This window comes from Berghia stephanieae, chromosome 5 (assembly GCF_034508935.2).
Source record: "Berghia stephanieae isolate SIO BIC M18660-M18661 chromosome 5, UCSD_Bste_1.3, whole genome shotgun sequence".
Lineage (NCBI taxonomy): Eukaryota > Metazoa > Mollusca > Gastropoda > Nudibranchia > Aeolidiidae > Berghia > Berghia stephanieae.
Window position 1 is genome coordinate 14,550,454 of NC_088364.1, and position 15,000 is coordinate 14,565,453.

The following is a 15,000-nucleotide window of genomic DNA, read 5'->3' on the forward strand; positions in this document are numbered from 1 at the left end:
GGCTGGAATTGAATTAAAATTTATACAAAAGTATAGGAATCATGAATAGCGTTGCCACCTTTTTAAATTTTATGTTGACTCTTCTCTCTCTCTCTCTCTCTCTCTCTCTCTCTCTCTCTCTCTCTCTCTCTCTCTCTCTCTCTCTCTCTCTTTCTTTTTTCTCGATAGACGACAGAGATAATTGTAGTAATGTATTAATGTCTTTATTGTTTGTTTTTTCTTGTTGGTGGCTGAAGAATGATTTTGAGCCCGAAACGTTCCGTGTTTGGTATTTTGTTCTTTTTTGAAGCTGTTATATTCATCTTTGTTTATTACTTTTTACAGTCCACAACTTCTAGCAGCTTAACATCGCATCGACATATTTAAATCAACAGTGTATTTAGGCCCGAGGGTGGGAGAAGGGGAGGATGGTGTTTTGGCAGAGAATTCAAGTCTCCATTAGAGCCGAGCCGCTGGCAAAACTCCCTTAATATGAACTTTGACATCGATTAAATTTCAAATTGGCTTTTGTCCTTTAAAAAACATCCGGCATACCAAAAAGGTCAGGGGTTGGCATACACGCCACGCCTCATGTCACTGTTATTAACCCGATGTATCCGGAGAAACAAAAAACAAACAAACAACAACAACAAAAAAAAACAACAACAAAAAGAAGAAAGACAGATAAAATCGTGAACTACACACAGCCATGCGATTACGTCATTTCCTCAATTGTTCCTATCAAACTAAAACATGGAACAAATGCCTTTTGGCCATTCAAATCTATGGTGAAATGTTCGGCATTCCACTTTCGAGAGACAATTTATTCTATCTACCTATCTATAAATCTATCCATTTATCGATCCGATCGACCCATCCATCCATCCATCTACCTACATCTATCTAACTGTCTGTATATTTATTCATTATTTTTCTATCTATCTATATATTATTACACTATTAATATATTTATTCATCTATTCAATTCTTCATTTATCTATTAATTAATAAGTGTATATATCAAATACGCACTTATCTATAGGCAATGAAAGCCTTTGAGTATTTCAGATAAAGTATAGAACGTTAATAAAGGAAATAGCAGGCAGAAAAAAAAAAAACAATCCTTCTTCATATCAGTAGCTTTTTATTTCAGGAGGGAGCTGGGGGAGGGGTGAGGCGGAAATATATGCGTTCATTACTTCTATCACTTTGTTTCAAGTTTTCGTTTTAAATGTGTTTTACTGTGCTTCTATCTCTTGCCAACCATTTTGGGGGTAGAAAACTGTTTAACCCTCTCCTTACTAACTATGGGAAAATCGTCACATTCGTTACGATGCAACCAACATTATTCTCATTCAGATATTTTTTTTTTTGTACATCACAAAATTGAAAAAAATATTATTGCTTTTGTTATAGAATTTAACGATGGTCTGCATATCTTGTATAGCTAAACAACATTATGTAAAGTAAGCTTTTATTCCTTTTGAATACGAGTTTTAAAAATCTATTTTAACTCACTCAAACCTAACACCGACTATATCCGTAGTTATCCGAGTTACTTTTACCCCATGCCTATTTATTACAATTTTCAGAGACAAAATATAGGCGGAGTATCAAAGCTAATGCTTTTAGTTTTTGCATCTTAGCGGTTGTTGAATAAAACTACCTATGTACATGCTCATTTTAATTCATTTTTATTCCAATTATGAAAAGTAGCAACAATCTCTAGGAATGAGTGAGTTACTGTTATGTGGGTCGGTATGGCATTTTGGGAAAATCCGGAATTGGTCGGTAAGGAGGGAGTTAATAATAAAAAGTGTGTCCCACTCCCAAATCACCACTTACTTTATATCATTGATGTCAACCGATTTGAATTTATACTATTTATAGGAACCCCCCCCCCCCCCCCCCCCCCCCATCCCCAGGCCTTATCCACTTTAAAATGTCTTACTGGGTTGAACCCATAAATTTGTCTCCATCGATTCTATAAACGGCCGTAAATCGATGTGGCAAATCGATGCTTCCCGTTCTAATCACTGGCCAAGCGAGAGGATTAAGTAAAAAAAAAAATAAAACAACAATACAAAAAAAAATTAAAAATATTTCACAGCCATTATATTAGTTACAGCACCAATTCAATACTTTGCAATGTCGATAAATCTTTAAATATATTGATTACAACCACACCGTTATCACAATACAAGCTCGTTAATATAAGCCTGTACCAATATTCGTCTGTATTATGTATTACCATTACCGTTGACATCGATATTAATTACCATTATAATGATATAGACAACAATCAAATCGACGTATATTATCAATATCGATTTCGTACGTAATATAACCATCCGTCTGTCACGATTTTTGACCATCAAAATATCGATTTATAATGTGACGACACGTTTCGCCCATAAAAACAAGTTAACTGCCGTACTCTGGGAAAACATGTATTAAAAAATTTGGCCAGAAAACTCGTCCTTCAGATATTGATCGATTTAAATGACTCTCATCTTCGACAAACAAAAAAATCGATGACACTCATCTTAGCAAAAATGAGTTTTGTCAAGATGTGGGTCGATTTAATATATCGATATTCGAAAGACGAGTTTCTGGCCAAAATTTTAAATTGGGGTTTTATTCCAGTGTACTGCAAACAAGTTAAAATGGTGGGGATTTTGTGACCACGTGGTATACACAGAACGTCATTCAAACCAGACCTGCCTAGTTTTAAAATTCGTAGTTTTTAGGAGATGTAAATAGTAGTGGCTGTGGTCAACTTTATAGATCAACAATTTACCTTCACAATGAATAAATAACCCTTATAAATCCTTAAAACTATGTAGTCTGGTATCAACTTTCATTTTCAATAAGTTTTAACGACTTATAAATGCTCACGAAATTCCGGAGTTTGAGCCCAATTTTCGTAATTCTACGAAATTTTCGTAGCAGTAGGCAGGTCTATTTTAACAATCTGACAACTCCTACACAGGCAAAAGTTAAGAGTAGTGCATGGTGTGTTTCATGAACGATAATATGGGCCTTAATGTATCGATGTACAATACATGTGCTTTCAATCAATATAGCTTGAGCATTTTCAAAAACATATTTCAATATAATATGGCCAGACAAATGATACTCGATCAATCACAAAATTAACTCATCAATATATTGCTGTAATATCATCACTCATTTTCCGATTGGCGCGTACAATGCTCTCTCTTAAAATCAACAATATTATCATCGGTTTAATTCTCGTAAACATCAAAACGTCAATGTACGATAATATCTGATCTGTAAATACACCGTTGATATTTTGATGAACGTGCTTCATATTCATATTCTTTTAATCTCTATTGCGACCATCAAATATGATGACAATTCACGTCCAGTCCCGAAATTGTTCTTCTAAAAAAACAGTTACAGATAGTCTGGCTGGAACCGTAAGTATTTTATGAGCCGACGTGGCAGTGGCAGATGTTTGATTTTATCCGGGGGAAACGAGTGCAAAATTCTAATACGACACCGGTTTTGGAGGTCTCCGCGGATTGGAAGTTTGTATATCTGGACGTGGTCGATCGGGGTTTCCAGATCGTTGAGGACGATGGCCATCCGACTGCCGCAGTCGGAGAGAACGGGCATGTAGTTGACCATGCAAGAGTGAAGACCGCAAGCGTAGCGGTGATACTGGACGCAGTGCAAAGTGTGGGCGGAGTCTCCGTCCAGAACGTAGATGCTGACGTCGATGGGTTGGAAACGCCTCGCTTTCTTCTCCTTGCAGTGGCACCCGCTAGTGACCGTGACCGCAAATATCAAGTGCCCGTCGCGGGAGTACCGAATATCCTTGAGGTTCGGGTTAAGGCTGGAGTTGAAGTCATCCACCCGCGTGTTGGTGGTGAGGACGTCCCAGGACGCCGTGTGCACCAGACTGAGGCTGTTGTCTTCGTTGGGAAGGAAACCGGTCACCGCGACGCGGGACGTGCAAAAACGAGGGTCGAAGACAAAGAGGGAATGATTGTAAGCAAGATTCGTCTCGGCGACGAGCTGACGGGTGGCGAGCTTGTAGAGTTGAAAGATGAACCCGCTGAAATCCGGGCGGGTTGCGGGAAGTTTGATAAGCACGTGTGTTCCGTCCGGGGAAATTTCCCCTCGTAGAGCTTCGTTGACGAATTCGACCCTCTGGTTGCCGAAGACTCCCAGGAATTTGTTGGCCTTGAGGTCGATGAGGCCAAACTGAGTCATAAGGTTTCTTACCAGGTGTAACACGACGGTTTGGCTGTGACAACACAGTACGCCCTGGACGTGAAAGTTCTGAATGGATGACAGGTGAGCAGGGATGTGGTTGTATTCGAAATGTTCCGCCATTTTTGTGAACTTGCTTTTCCGCCGGAAACTGAAGAGGGACTGCGATTTGTTCACGTTCAGGATCCCTTGCCGATTGATACAGAACGCTGGACTGCAGTCTTTAAAAATTTGACCGTTGCACATCATGGTTGTTTCAGAGAACGCTGCCGCCGCTGTGGAATGGGCAAAAGGAAGGAAATAAGGGAAGGCGAGCGTGAAAGATAATAATATTTAGCAACAACTTCTTCTTCTTCTTCTTCTTCTTCTTCTTCTTCTTCTTCTTCTTCTTCTTCTTCTTCTTCTTCTTCTTCTTCTTCTTCTTCTTCTTCTTCTTCTTCTTCTTCTTTACCATCATTTCATCATCATCATCATCATCATCATCATCATCATCATCATCATCACATCACCCACCACCATCATCATCATCATCACTCACCACTCATCCACCATCATCCTCATCAACCCACACCATCCCTCATCATCATCATCATCATCATCATCATCATCAACACCACCACAACCACTACATCCTCAACCCCAGCTGATTAAGAAAAAGAAACCCAAATCCAATCAGTCAACAAAATAGGACAAGAGCGATCTCCTGCTTAATATAAAGAAAACAAAGATTCAAGATCCGGACTGCGTTCTGGAAAGACAGCAAAGATGATGAAAAAATATACAGCTTGAATCGTGAACGAATTTTTGTGGACCCAAATTTGATGACTTTGAACAGATGTGAAAAATAACTATTGTATATATAAAAATTATCAGACGACAGAAGAAGAAGAAGAAGAAGAAGAAGAAGAAGAAGAAGAAGAAGAAGAAGAAGAAGAAGAAGAAGAAGAAGAAGAAGAAGAAGAAGAAGAAGAAGAAGAAGACGATGATGATGATGATGAAAAAGAAGAAGAAAGAATTTTATTGAGCATTCATTGCCAAATCGCTCTTGTAAAACTAACCAGGTGCTTGTCATGTAGAAGAGATCAGGTATACAATAATCCAACCTGCCATGTACTACAAACAAATTCGTTAAGAACAACATAAGGATGTTTAATTCATTTACAATTGTGGAAAAGTGGAATTTGCTGCCAAATACTGCGACGAGTGGCAATTAACAGGTATATTTTTGACCAATCAAAACATGGAATTTGTGACACACCTTCACACGTGTTCGGACAAACGTAATTGGTTGCTTATAGATAGTATGCGCTTGGCTAAGAAGTCCACAACAGTGCCATCCGGAAATATAACGGACCAACACACAAAACTATGTGTAACATTGAACGTTTATTGTCTGGTTAATACAGTTTAGTGAGAATTATAAACACGGATGGCAAAAAGCAAAAACAAAGACTTGAGTGACGTCAACTTCATACTTTCTATAAGCAATAACCTGATCATTGTTATTGTTTTTATAATGCCAAATGGGTGACTATAGATAGTATGAAGTTGACGTCGCTCAAGTCTTTGTTATTGCTTTTTGCCATCCGCGTTTATGAGTAATTCTCACTTAACTGTATTAACCAGACTATAAACGTTCAAAAATATGTGTGTAGGTCCTTTGTATTTCCGGATGGCAATGTTCTGAGCTTCTTAGCCAAGCGCATACTATCTATTGATAGTATTCGCTTGTACAACGGACCAACACCAACTATATGTAACAATGAACTTTTATAGTCTGGTTAATAATACAGTTTAGTGAGAATTACTCATAAACACGGATGGCTAAAAAACAATAACAAAGACCTGAGTGACGTCAACTTCATTCTATCTATAGATAGTATGCGCTTGGCTAAGAAGCTCATAACATTGCCATCCGGAAGTATAACGGACCAACACACAAAACTATGTGTAACCATGAACTTTTATAGTCTGGTTCATACAGTTTAGTGAGAACTACTCATAAACGTGGATGGCAAAAAAAATAACAAAGACTTGATTGACGTCATCTTCGTTCTATCTATACGTTTTATTTCTGAATTAATAAAATCACTTTGGTTTTTTTTTCTTTCTTTTTTTTTTTTTTTGTTTTTTTTTTTGTTGCTTTTTTAGCAAAATTGAGTTTTGACCTTAAGTAGGATAACAATTTATGATTATAGGGGTATGACTCATTCTCATGGTGTCGGCCATAAATCAATGGAAACGCATTACACTCTCTGATATATATAATATATATAATATATATATATATATATATATATATATATATAATCCATCTATTGATGAGCCATTATATCTAAACGCAACACACAGCAACGACGAATGAATGGAAAGAAAAACATTACTAATAGACAACGCATTCATGACCAGTATTAAAATGTCACAGTACATCCTTTTATTTTCAATCTCTTCCTTTTCCCATTGGTTTTTTTTTTCCTTTTGTGTGTGTGTGTGTGTGTGTGTGTGTGTGTGTGTGTGTGTGTGTTTGTGTTCTTGCGAAATTGTAACAGGAATCGATTTTAAGCTTAATTTCACACACGCAGGTACACACACACACACACACACACACACACACACACAAACACACACACACACGCAAATACCTCAACTTTCTCCCATCTTCTTGACTTTATTATATATTGAAGAAAAAAAGAAAAAAAAAAGAAACAAGTTTTTTTTAAATGCTATCAATCAAGTTACATGTTTATATGAATCAACACTTGTCAAAGTTTTAAAATCCTCTAAGAATAGATCTGCCAAAGCTCTAAAAACAAATCGTAACCGAAAGAAAAAAAAAACATAAACAAGACACAAAAGAAAGCACACAAAAAAAAAAAAAAAAAAAACAAGAACAGCAACAACAACAAAAAACAATTTTAAAAGAAAGAAGTCATTTATATCATTTAAGCCAATAATTTTTTTCAACTGCAACTCAATCGATGAAAAAAAGACAACTCTCAACTTGTCAAACACTCCTAAACCCGAGACGTCGAAGGCGCTAAACCTACATCAAAGAACACCACTACTACTCTTTTAGCGATAACGTCAAAATATGACGTCAGGTTATTGCAAAATCTTACACCGCCTACATGAAAAGGGTTAATAGATGGTCGTTTGGAAGTTTAATGGGGTTTTTTTAAACACCAAAAAAAAAAAAACACACACACACAAAAACAAACAAACAAAAAACAAAAAATAAAACATAATTCAAGTCTCTGGCATAAACAAAAAAAAAAAAAAAAAGAAAAGACAAAAAAACTAAAAGCCCTGAAAGCCGGAAGATTCCAAAAAGTCGGTTTTCCGGCTTACCCGGAAAAAGGGGCATTCCTGCCACTTGTCCGAAGTCAAATAAGAAATAAAAAATGACTTTCAACAATATCGATTTTTGGCCAATGAAGAAGGTGTTGGGAATCAGGAATAAAGTAAATACTCTTCCTGTAAGTAAAATGTAGGCGCTCAGAAGATGGAGATGAATAGGACGTGTGTAAAGAATGCCAAACAACATCATCCCACGGGTAGCACTAATATGTACACCTGACAGTACAGCAATAGGATTCAATAGTCTGATGTCACGTCCGCCCAGCAACCAGCAGCTTGGTTCTAAACAAAGAAATTCGGTACTTTTTATTATTCATGCTGGCTAGAACTTTTTCACATGTCATGTGATCAGAATGTATAAAAGTTAAAACACGATAAGATTTATGTTTTTCTCCTCTGGATACACTTTTATGCTCGTCGGAGTAGTATTTCATAAGGACGATGATAGAGATAATGGCGTCCGCCATTGTTCTGATAGTTTAGAACCAGTTACTATGCGTCATTACGAGGGAAGTGTCGTCACGACTGTTGAACCCTATTGGGAGAGAGGAAGACCACGAGAAACATGGAGGAGGACAGTAATGAGAACATAGCGACCAACTTTTCAAAGAGCTAAAACGGGACACCCTAAGGCAGAATACTGTAATGACCCAGATCATTAATATGTTGAGACTATTATAGAATATAATCTAGATTTAGAGCTTTTTCTGTTCCTTGTTCTCTCTAATAGCCTAAATAAGCTCAGAAGACACCAGCAAAACATCATCTTTCAAGAACACATTACATACCGCTCAACAGCCATTTAAGCAAAAATTTAAAAAAAGATAGTTCCCTTCCTGCCCGTTATGTCAACACCCCAATGAAACAGTAACACACCACTTGCTTGAATGTCAACATCTGAAGACCTGAGATGCACATTCCTCCCACCAAATCCAGGCATCAGTAACACACTGTACAGTCACCTGGAACAACTACAACTTCGACGTCATGGCACAAGACCGAAGGGCTAGAGCTGCTCAGGTGGTCGCTGGTTCGGATAAGTAAGTAAGTAAGTTCCTTGTTCTCATTTGCTATTCAAAAAAACATAATCTCTGGGACATGCAAGGGTCATTTGATACACATAAACAGTCCATTAAAAAAATAAATTAATTTTTTTTCTCAAATCGCCAAACCGACTTTATCAGGACAGCTGGCATCTCTGTGAAAAGTTTACATCCTGGAGGGAGGCCTTTACTGCTGCAGACGACAGGACAGCCTGGAGAAAATGCGTTCACGGCCCTATTCTCCGAGGAGGGCGGCCGTGGGGTCTAGTGGTATGACACTCGCATTCGGACCTGAAGGTACATAGTTGAGTCTTTTGAAAGAGTCTTTACTCATATTCTCTCATCGTACTCGGGTGTAAAACAGCGTTGTTGTCCCTGTCGGAAAAAGAATAGTAATATCGCCTAACAGGCGTCATCTCTTGTCCTACATGTTAAGTGTTGCTGCTCGCTATGGATTCTTTTCGCGCTTTGACCACGTTTAGTGGACATTGCCCTGTATAAATGCTCTAGAGATGGGATCACGCCAAGTCAATATCAACACCATTCGTACATGCATTGCTCCAACTTACCTCCGTGTCCGGCCACCCATTGATCCATAGAGCACTGGTGGAGAAGTGACCAAGGACGAGCCCCCACCACCTGCTTGTTGAGATTGGCCACCACCGAGCTGGCAGCCATTAGGCCGTAGTTGCCGTTACGAGACCCCTCGGCCCCCATACGGCACGCCCTGAGAAAATTGAGAGAGAAAAAAAAAAGAAATTTAATAGAAATGGGTGAATCTGCGTTTATAGCCGCAATAATAATAATAATAATAAATAATAATAATAATAATATAATAATAATAATAATAATAATAATAATAATAAATAATAATAATAAAATAATAATAATAATAATAATAATAATAATAATAATAATAATAATAATAATAATATAATAATAATAATAATATAATAATAAAATAATAATAATAATAATATACTTTATTCATCAAAAAAAAAATATGGAAATTCGTTTACAGACGTGGTATGCATAAAATGTATAAACACAAAATTGACAATCTATCACATATATAATATATATATATATATATATATAATATATATATATATATATATATATATATATATATATATGCAAATGCACAAAAATGTAAAAAAAAAATACAACCAAGAACCAATAGCGACACTTTATATATTAATTTGATAAATTGAGATAGACCTTCTTGGAAGACCAATGTCCTTAGTCTCCATTGTCGTCTGGCACTTTTCTACTCACTTCATTTCTTGTTATGTAAAATACAACTGAGACCCGCCGTCTAAATACGGTATCATGACGGGGCGGTTTATTATTTTTCTATATTTATATACCTACATCCTATTTCCATTATATTTTTATCTTATTGTGTAAAATATAACACGTCTGTACAAAAAAAAATCCTTTTTGGGATGCAATAAGATTATTATTATTATTATTATTATTATTATTATTATTATTATTATTATTATTATTATTATTATTATATTATTATTATTATTATTATTATTATTATTATAATGTTTACGTTATTATATATTTATATTATTATTTATTATTTTATTATTAATTATTATCAATATTATTATATTTTATGGGGTTTTTTTTAATATAAGTAGTTGGAAACTGTCATTGAGTGGTTGTTGTTAAAGAAAAAATTTATTCTCCTTATCACTTTAGTCACTAAGTACGTAAATTTTTTTTTTAATTTGATTGGTTATTGGGTTTGTTAATTCACTACTTTGTATTAGTTATTTTCACAGAATTATATATGATTTTCTATGTTTAATTAGTTTTAAACTAGTTGAGTTTGGGTCGGTGTGACATTTATAAATTGCTCTAAAAAGTTTAATGCAAAAAATTAATTTGGGTGTTTTAGTTATATCTGTGTGTGCCTCTTAAATGGTGATGAGATTTTGTGATTTAGGAATGTGGGTATCTCTCGATTTTGAAATACTTTTCAAACTGTATAATAGATACAACAACGCTATTTCGTTTACGTATAAAGATAAACTCCGGTCATACAATGCTTCTGAAGGACACTTTATCACACTGACTTAGACTTCGGTCACATCGTAAAAGCCTTTCAATTCACATGTAATGTTATTAAAACGCCCTACCGTCTGTTTACGTTGTTTAAACTTAGCTGTTTATTTCTGTTGTTCCTTGCATTCTATTTCAGTGTCTTGAACATCAAAATCTCTCTCTCTCTCTCTCTCTCTCTCTCTCTCTCTCTCTCTCTCTCTCTCTCTCTCCTCTCTCTCTTTCCTCTCTCCTTCTACTCCACTCACTCCGCCCTCTCCCTCTCTCTCCTCCTCCCCTTCTCCTCTCCTCTCTATCTCTCTCTTCTCTCTCTCTCTCTCTCTTCTCTCTCTCTCTCTCTCTCTTCTCTCTCCACCCCCCCCCCTCTCTACGAAGATAAAGAGCCAACCTTACTCAAGTAGCATTGCTCTATATATCGAATAAACGTTGACAGCTATAACGGGCATTAATTATTATTGTCGAAGGATATTTGCATATTCATGAGAAACCCACGTCATAACGGCGGTACAGGCAATGAGAGATGGAAGTTGTTTAATTTATGCAATATCATTGCACAGTTGGCAGGGGTGGCGTAATAGATAGTCAGCACGCTTATTAACCCGACTGACAGGAGTTTGATACCCTGTCAATAATGATAAAAATAGTAATAATAATAATAATAATAATAATAATAATAATAATAATAATAATAATAATAATAATAATAATAATAAAATAATAAATAATAATAAAAAAAATAAAAAAAATAAAAAAACTAATAATAATAATAATAAAATAATAATAATAATAATAATAATAATAATAATAATAATAATAATAATAATAATAATAATAATAATAAAAATAATAAAAAATAAAATACAAAAAAAAAAAAAAAAAATAAAATAATAAAATAAAATAACAACAATAGTCTTATATACACAAGCCCATTCCCGACCAGACAAATGCAGCCGGAGTTTATCCCGGCTTAAGTAGTGTTAACGGACTATAAAAAAATGAATTATTTTTTGTCACGCTGGCTAATCCATCGCAAAGTACTTTCCGTCAGATCTAATTAGCCCAGCTACCCAATTACTGCTGGATGGACAAGGAGAGTGTCGGACAGGAAAATAAAACTTTACTGCACCCGGGATCGATAACAGCCCCTTTGTTTTTGGGGTGAGTGCTCTACCTACTGTAGCAAAATTAGTGTAAATTGAAATATTTATTCTTTATCTCATTATCAATCGGTGAATGGGTAGCTGGTTGACTTTAGGTTTGGCCAAAGTTAACACGACGGTAATAGGGAATGATTATCCTACAGTGTTTTAACGTAGACATAGCAAAGAGCTGTCGACTCGATCAATCAAGTCTCTGTCTTCTAACATGGGACTAAATTTTGATGATGATGATGATGGTGATGGTGGTGATGATGATGACGATGACGGGGGGAGGGGTGTTGTATTCATTGGTGATAATGATGATGATGGTGGTGGTGGTGATGGCGATGATGACAATGACGGGGGGGGGGGGGGGGGGGGGGTGTGGTTGGTGTGTAGATGGGTGTGAGATGATGGTGTGGTGATGGGTGGTGGTGGTGGTGATGGTGGTGGTGGTTGTGTCGTGGTGATGATGAGTGGTGGTGGTGGTGATTGGTGTGGTTGGTTGTGATGAGGTGTGGTGGTGATGTGGTGATGATGAGTGGTGGTGGTGTGATGAATGAATGATGAGTGGTGATTGTAATGATGATGTGGTAGTGTTGTGATTGGTGATGGCGTTGTGATTGTGATATATCGTAGTGGTGGTGGTGGTGGTGGTGGCAGTGGTGGTGGTAGCAGTGGTTAAACCATAAAACTGAAAGAGATAATCACCCAGCACACCCATTCTCAGTAATCAATGCTATTACAACGACAGTCAATGTCCTCTAATTTATATATATATATATATATATATATATATATATATAATATATATATATATATATATATATATATATATATATATATACATACCGCATGAGATAAAAAAAAATATATTGGAAAAACAATCCACACGATGTAATTACTCCATGCTCCGAAGCGGATTGTAGCTGTGATCAAGTGTTCGAGCTAACACACAATATTCCTTACTATAACTTACAACAAACCACACGAATTATATAGAATAAAAATAAGCACGATATAATTATAACTCCAAGCGCCAGATTAGATTGATTGAACCTGAGCTCAAGTGTTCATGCGATCATAATATATCATCATATATCATTTATTGTTCTAGTATGCAACGCGTTATGCACGAGAGCAGAATAAAAACAAGCACGCTTTAGCTGTTTACTCGATGCGCCAGTGTGGAGTGAACCTGTCATCATCAAGCGTTCAATGAGCTGACAGCTAGACAGTTAGATTACTAGACAGATACAGCTACCAGTGAGGGAAGGGCGACACACAAGGTCAGTCGCCAGTCAGGGTGTAGGTAAAAAAAAAAAGAAAAACAAAAAAACATTGCAGGCCTGCTTATTTGAAAATTCAAAAAATCGTAATTTTTAGGAGATAAAAATAATAGTAAGAGATTAGTATGCGCTTGGCTAAGAATTTCACAAACATTGCATCTGGAAGTACGAGTATAACGGACCAACGTCCAAAACTATGTGTAACGTCAATGCTTATAGTTTGGATAATACATTTAAGTGAGAATTACACATAAACGTGGATGGCAAAAAGCAATAACAAAGACCTGAGTGACGTCAACTTCGTTCTATCTATAGTTAACTTATAGATCATTAATTTATTTCACATTGATTAAATAACTTTTTTTTAAAATCTCAAAATCATGCATTTGGCATCAACTCTAATTTCCAAGATGTTTCAATGACTAGAGATGCGCTTGAAGTTTTGAAATTGGAGCCGAAATTTCGTAATTTTACGAATTTTTCGTAGTAATAGGCAGGTTTGATATTGCACACGTGTCGGATAGGATTGGATTGGATTGGATTGGATTGGATTGGATAGGATTGGATTGGATTGGATTGGATTGGCATGGATTGGATTGGATAGGATTGGATTGGATAGGATTGGATTGGATAGGATTGGATTGGATTGGATTGGCATGGATTGGACTAGGTTGGATTGGATTGGATTGGATTGGATTGGATAGGATTGGATAGGATTGGATTGGATTGGATTGGATTGGATAGGATTGGATTGGATTGGATTGGCATGGATTGGACTAGGTTGGATTGGATTGGATTGGATTGGATTGGATTGGATTGGATTGGATTGGATAGGATTGGATTGGATTGGATTGGATAGGATTGGATAGGATTGGATTGGATTGGATTGGATTGGATAGGATAGGATTGGATAGGATTGGATTGGATTGGATTGGCATGGATTGGACTAGGTTTGATTGGATTGGATTGGATTGGATTGGATAGGATTGGATTGGATTGGATTGGATAGGATTGGATTGGATAGGATTGGATTGGATTGGATTGGCATGGATTGGACTAGGTTGGATTGGATTGGATTGGATTGGATTGGATAGGATTGGATTGGATTGGATAGGATTGGATTGGATTGGATTGGATTGGCATGGATTGGACTAGGTTGGATTGGATTGGATTGGATTGGATTGGATTGGATTGCCGTCGGGTTTGAAAAGAAATAATGCCAACATTGTCATTTTAGAAAGCAACATGATTTCGTCAAAATGCCGAGTTAATCTAAGTATTAGTTCGTACAATACTGCCGTTTTAAAAAAATACAGAAAAAACTATTTTTTTAAAAAAATCAAGAAAAAAAAAACACAGTATTCTTCTATATGTTATTTGGTCAACATTGCATATGCTGTGTTTTTAGAATTGTATACCATGTGTTTCAGTAGTCTGGTCAAAGTGATACCAATCTACTACTAGAAGCTGTGTACTGTAAAACAAAAATGAATAAAAACAGCTTGAAAAAAAATAATAAAAAATAAAAACTTACAAAAATCAATTCTATCTTTTACATCAGTCGATGTATCCCTTTTTTTTTATGTAAAAAGAAAAAGCGAGAGTTAATGTACGCTGGAAAAACAAGTATTTAAAAATTTGGCCAAGAAAAAAAAATCGAAACAACTCTGATTGCTTTGAAATATCCGCTAACGACGAAGGCAAGGCGCAGAATGGAAACCCCCCATCGCCATGACAAATTATGACAAAATACAGTAGGTATAGACCTAGGAATAACACTGTATTATATTATATTGTTCCAAGGTAGGGTATATAATTCATTATCAAGAAACGTGAGGTGGTTGTTAACGGAATTGACAATGATGATGAAAC

The 15,000-nt window shown here is 36.0% G+C and overlaps 1 protein-coding gene across 4 annotated transcripts in view; it reads right to left on the minus strand.

The window, feature by feature from the left end:
• Window positions 1-1,670: 1,670 nt before the first annotated feature.
• The window catches only part of LOC144972455 (uncharacterized), a 60,084-nt gene continuing 46,754 nt past the window's right edge, over window positions 1,671-15,000 (minus strand). For all 4 annotated transcript variants that reach the window (XM_078913643.1, XM_078913645.1, XM_078913644.1 and 1 more), the window contains 2 exons: window positions 9,191-9,348; window positions 1,671-4,496 (listed from right to left, as the gene is read on the minus strand). In XM_078913643.1, the coding sequence (XP_078769769.1) occupies window positions 3,400-4,496; window positions 9,191-9,348 (1,255 nt within the window). In that variant the 3' untranslated portion in view covers window positions 1,671-3,399. The remainder of the gene's footprint in view (window positions 4,497-9,190; window positions 9,349-15,000) is intronic.